The sequence below is a fragment of the Apis dorsata genome, unplaced genomic scaffold, assembly GCF_000469605.1.
Source record: "Apis dorsata unplaced genomic scaffold, Apis dorsata 1.3 scaffold_357, whole genome shotgun sequence".
Taxonomy (NCBI): Eukaryota; Metazoa; Arthropoda; class Insecta; order Hymenoptera; family Apidae; genus Apis; species Apis dorsata.
Genome location: NW_006263622.1, coordinates 394,620 through 400,640, shown reverse-complemented (window position 1 = coordinate 400,640; position 6,021 = coordinate 394,620). Strand labels below are relative to the sequence as shown.

General features: G+C 40.6%; 1 protein-coding gene across 1 annotated transcript in view; it reads left to right on the top strand.

Moving 5' to 3' along the window:
• LOC102676147 (nucleolar protein 4-like) overlaps positions 1–6,021 on the top strand; it is a 39,447-nt gene that overhangs the window by 21,607 nt on the left and 11,819 nt on the right. Inside the window, exons 4-6 of the mRNA XM_031511873.1 lie at positions 3,527–3,858; positions 4,998–5,201; positions 5,752–5,898. Coding sequence (XP_031367733.1) covers positions 3,527–3,858; positions 4,998–5,201; positions 5,752–5,898 — 683 coding nt within the window. The remainder of the gene's footprint in view (positions 1–3,526; positions 3,859–4,997; positions 5,202–5,751; positions 5,899–6,021) is intronic.

The window sequence follows — 6,021 nt, the reverse complement described above, 5'->3', positions numbered from 1 at the left end:
TTTTTGTTTCGAGAGAGGGGGGGAGGGGGGAGGGGAAGGTAGGTTAGACTTCCTGTCTGGTGACTTTTGATGTTGCATGGGAAACGTCAAACTTGGCTTGTCGCCGATCAAAGATGTATGTATGTGAGCGCGGTGTGAAGGAGCCTCTTTTGGGTTTATTAATAGTGTTAAGGTTGTTGGAATGGCGGAATGGATTCGAAAGTGGTGGGTTTATTTTTAAAAAAGGGAGCAAAATAGACGAGCTTTGAGGATAATTTTTTAGGTATATTCGTAGGTGCTTTTGCGAAGGGGGATATTAATAAATATTTTCTCGAAATGTTTAATTTCGTTTTTTTCCCTTTGCTTTCGTTTATCACGATCGATTATCTGACTCGCGTGATTATCTACATTTTATAAATATCAATCGTATCTTCTTAATCCTTCGAGTTTTATTCCAGGTTAATTCACCAGTTTTAAAAACTTGCCACGAGTCAACCATTCTATTTCTTCCAATTCGTTTATAACCAACTATATTTACACGTTGGATATCCTCTTTCCAAACGTTCCTTTTTACATTCCACCAGTCAGTTTGGTTCGTGTGGAGCCTCTCTCGGCTCTCTGTCCTCGACAACATCCTCGTGAAAGCACCTTCGTTCCCTCCTGGGACCCGTGTGCCTCTTTCTTGCACCCATTGGTAGGGATCTACTTAGACTTATTACGGGTTTTGGAAACAGGTCGGCCTTTTTTTCTCTTCTTTTCTTTTTTTTTTTTTTTATTTCTTTTTGCGTTCTCCGGCCAAAAGAACAACGCGTCGAGAGAGACGACGCCTCGGGAGTCAAGGCTGTAGCGAAATAATGCGACTCGTTTTCGACCGTTTTCGCGCGGACTTCCCCCCTTGTTCATTATTGGAATGGGCACGAGTCGCGCAATTTATCTCCACGGAATAACACGGCGAGGACGAGCTCTCCGTTGTCGAGGCTCGGAACGAGTTACTAATGGGCATTACGGGGCCCGAACCTGCCTTTTCAGAACCGTTAATGTATCCTATTATTAACGTAACGTTTCTTGGACTCCTCGTTTCTGCCTTCATCTTTGATCGATGAATTTTAACGCAACTGTATTTAATATAAAAAGTTATGAAAGTAATGAGATTCAATGAAATAGCGTTATTTTATTTATAAATTAAATATTTTATTCCAATTAGATGGTCTCTTTTTTTTTTTTATTCTATATAAAACACGAAATAAAAAGTCGAACATGTTTCTGGACATGTTTTCATCGGTTAAGTTTTATTCGTAAACGTTCGTGAATGTTCGGCAGCGCTCGGCCTCGAACCGTGTCACGTGACAGTTTCACGCAAGTGTCGAAGCGGCAGCATCCGTACAGTGTAGAAAATACGTATAGAACTGGAGAAACATTAATTAGAAGCTTGACTGTGGCAATTTACAGTTGTTAAACCGTTGGTGATCCTGTTTCCGTTTATTTTGAAGAAGGAAAAAAATAATAGAACGCTCTTCGCGTATATCTAGAAAATATATATACATATATATATATCTGACGACTTTAAACGCGGAATTATATGCTGTTGGCTCGAGGGAAAGATTGATGGGGCGTTCCTTGTTCAATTGAATTCCTACGTCGCGGAAGAAAAGGACGTTCCCCTTTCTTCCCACGGCTAAACACGGAGGAGATGGTTGCCGTGTGGTAAATAAACTGTGTGGTAACGGCGGGCATGTGGGTGGTATTTATAGCATAAATATAATAACGATGCCACGTTTGAATTGCGTGACGCCACTGATTAAGGACGAGATCGAAGGAACAGTAAACCTGGCACAGTGTGTATTACACGTACGCATGCTATCGAGGGAACAAGTTGTTGGCATTACAGTTATTCAACTTTACGATGGAGACGTGATAATTTGACGTATTATCGCGAGATCGAGCGAGAATATTATCCGAAACAAGGATTTATCCGTTTAAAGAGGGGAGTTTCGTTTCTTCCTATAACTTTTTCAATCGATTAGAGAAAATACAACAACAATTTAACAACTGATGATGATGCTACGTTTCGAAAATACTTCGATTTCTTGCTTAAAACTTTAAAAAGAAAAAATCGCTATTTTTAATTTAATCGTTACTCGCAATATTTAATCACAAATAAAAAAGAAAAAGAAAAAGAAATTCCTCTACATCAACAATCTATCGACGAACAATATACGCCCAATCTGTGTTCTCGAGATCTTGATCTATCTATCCCTAGAAAAGATGGAATTGAGATCAGCTGGAATTGAGATGGAAAGATGCGAGTTCCGCGTAAAGCCGCGAGGTTATTTGAATTGTCTTCGTGGGGGCTGACTAGGCGCAACAAGTTGACAGACGTCGTTCTAGATGCGGCGATAAAAACTTCACGGTTTAATGCCGTGAGTTACACTTGCTCGTTCATGTAAATGCGGAATTGGACGGTTTCGTTTCAACGTCGCGTTCCCCGTGGATTGTCCCGATGGGGAAGATTGATGCCGTGGTTTCTGGCTTTCAGTTACCTCAGTCGGATGTTTTTGGAGCAATTACACTTGTTTTCTCGCTTTCCGATCGCGATTGTCTTCGCCAATTGGAATCAATCTTGTTCACGAGGAAGAATCGTTTGGAAATTAAAATTCGATTTTAACGACGATGTTGATTGTTTTAATTATTTTAATTATAATTTTTTGAAGTTGGTGGAAATGGTTGAGTAGATTCACTGATTTCAGAAATATAAATATAGTGTAGTTTTATTTTTGCTGTAATTTTTCCAATATGAATTAAATTTATTTTTAATAATAATATTAATATTGAAATCATGTTCCACTAGTTTAATTAAATATTAAATTATACAGTAGATAATTCAACGTTGTCCAGAATTTTCGGTATTAACGTGACGGTTAACCCATTACAATAATGATAATCATAATATTCACCACAATACACGGGAACAACAGCCACGATACACGATTTAAATCATTTCATTTTTCGCATATTTAAAACCAAATACTGCCTATATACTAACAAAAAATAAGTAAATAAATAAATACATGAATATTTTTTAAAAGACGTTTCAAAATAACTAACATAACCTCAAATATCACTAACCCAATTCAGCTACAACTTCTCCCCGTTACAAAATTATAGTAAAACGAACATAACCTCGTATTTCACCTATCTCTCCTCCATTACAAAATTGCACAGCAAAACGAGTACACAATAATAATCCCGACAATAAGCTCAAAATTAATTAATCATCGTGAAAAGATTCCAACAAAAATAATTAAGACTTCAAATTAAAGTTTCAAAATAACTAACATAACCTCAAATATCACTAACCCAATTCAGCTACAACTTTTCCCCGTTACAAAATTATACTAAAACGAACATAACCTCGTACTTCACCTATCTCCATTACAAAATTGCACAGCAAAACGAGTACACAATAATAATCCCGACAATAAGCTCAAAATTAATTAATCATCGTGAAAAGATTCCAACGAAAGATTCCACTTTTTTCGTATTCCAGACTCCCGAAACGGGTCATCAGAGTTGGTGGACATGCCGGCCGGAACCGTTCCTAATTTGGGCGCGGTTGCTGGAGTCGGTGGCGAGGACATGGCATCCTTGTGGGCATCCTACGCGATGGGATTAAAGAAGACACCGCCGCCAGCGTCCGCGGCGACGCCCTCGCGATCAGATCGTGATCGCGAGTCCAGCCCTCCGGGGGAGGGGACGGGGAGCGCGCACGACGAGACGAGCAGCAGCGGCAATAAGGAGGACGAGGACGACGACGACGAGGATGCCGACGAGAGGTTGGACCCCAGACACCACGACCCGGAGCGCCAGAAGGCTTTCAACGTGAGTCCACGGGTTTACGTAATTCCCTTCAGCTTTGCTTCTCTTCTTTCTCCTCTCCTCATTTCGTTTTGGGATAAAGGCTGCAGCGTGATTAATGAAACGAGTCGAAAATGAGTTCGAGAGACTTGACGAGGGTGAGTCTTTTTTGATCGTTGAGGATGAGAAGCGATAATCATTTTGGTAGATTGATATAATTTCGAGATTAATTGTTGCTCAATTATTGTAAATCTTTAATGATATTTCGTGAAAATATTTTACTCGAGCTTTGCTTGAAATCGCTACCAGATGTCTCGTTAATTATTACTTTCTCAAATTATTGCATCCTAAGACACGGATCTATGGTAAAATTTTATCAATAAAGCTCATACGTATAAGTTCTAAACTTCTATTTCTGTAATATCAAATCGATGATTATAGAAAGTGTATTTAAAAGAGCACAATCTTTCCTGATTTCTTCGACTAATGTCTCTCTCGCAACACACTCAGACCTCCATTTCTCTTAACAAGCCATCAGCAGAGGAACCTAAACTAAAAAAAAGAAACCCCATTCTCCGGTACATCATCCGTAATTATCTCCGCTTAAACACCTGAAACCATAACCTCAAAGCGCGAGGCACATTACCGTATATACTCGATGCCTTGGGCCGCATTAAACCGGAAACAGCAAGTTTATTGCAACCAGCATTAGCTCTGCAACCACGTAAAAAGATAGAAAATTATTATTCGTAACAAAATGAGAGAGGAGGAGGGGGCTGAAGAAGAAGAACCATCGCGTGTAGAAGAAGACATCCTCCGTGCTTGAAACGAAAGAGAGGCCATGGAACTTTTCTTTCTCCTCCCGAAAAACCCGCAATTATCGTATTTTTACGAAGATCGCAGCGACGCCACGCGGCGGCCTCTCTTCTGCCCTCTTGCGCCCTCTCGTCGCGGAAACTGAAATCCAAAGCAGGGCCCGCAGATGGCCGTGAGCTGCCCGGGCAGAGCGGCTCCTTAATTAATTACAATTAGTTTAATAGACGATGGCACGCCCCCACCACACCGCGAAATCCTTAATTCCTGCGTCTACCAACTTGGTGCAGGGGCTCTCGTTTCAATTCGTTCCGCGCCGCGGTCTGTGTACACGCGTTCCATCTTTACAGATGTTCGTCAGGCTGTTCGTCGACGAGAACTTGGACCGTATCGTGCCCATCTCGAAGCAACCGAAGGAGAAGATACAGGCGATCATCGACAGTTGTACCAGGCAATTTCCAGAGTTTGCGGAGAGGGCCAGGAAGAGGATCAGAACGTACCTGAAGAGCTGTAGAAGGAACAAGCGTGGCAGGGAGGGCGCACCTTGGGACGCGGTGAGAATTTTCACATTTGTTTTCGGTGTAATGCTCGAAGAACGGTTTGAGTCAAATTTCTGAGTGATAACACGAATGTGACGAAGGATCTTGTGATGTTTCTAGCCTGGAGAAAAGCGAAAGGAATGGTTTAATGTTTTCGAAAGAGGAAGTTGAAGAATCGAAGAATAATGAAATGTCATTTTTGAGGTTATGAATTAATTTTGAAAATAAAACTCGAGAATTAAGAACTGTTGGATAACTGTTTGGATTGTAATGGTATCGATGTTGTTTTATGCTTAGAAGAATTTAAAAGAATTAAAGTTTATTTTTTAATAATTTAAAATTAAACTCTAACTTCGATAATACAATTTCATAAAGATTAAAAAAAAATTTATTGGTACGTAATAAATTTCTTCAACCCACGAAATAATAAATTCTCTCCTCGTCAGTGGCGTTGATAATTTCGAATTTTGCGAGCCACGGACCGCGAAAGCTCACAAATTCCGCAAGTCTGAGTCAAGTTCGAAGCTTTTCGGTATGCGACGATCACGTGGCTATTTCTTTTTAGGCGAGGCCCACTCCGGCGCACTTGACCTCTGTGCAGGCTGAACAGATTCTGGCAACGGCCTGCGAAAATGAGAGCGACAACGCGAAACGCATGAGACTCGGTCTGGAGCCTGTCTCACAACCAATGCCAACTCTTCCGGCTGCGACGGTGAGTAAAATTAGAACGAAAAGAGTATGGATCCACGATATCGAACTATCCTCTTCCATTTCTCTCGAGCTTCACGACGCGATATTCTCTTTATCGCTAATATCTTATTTCAAGTCAAGTTGA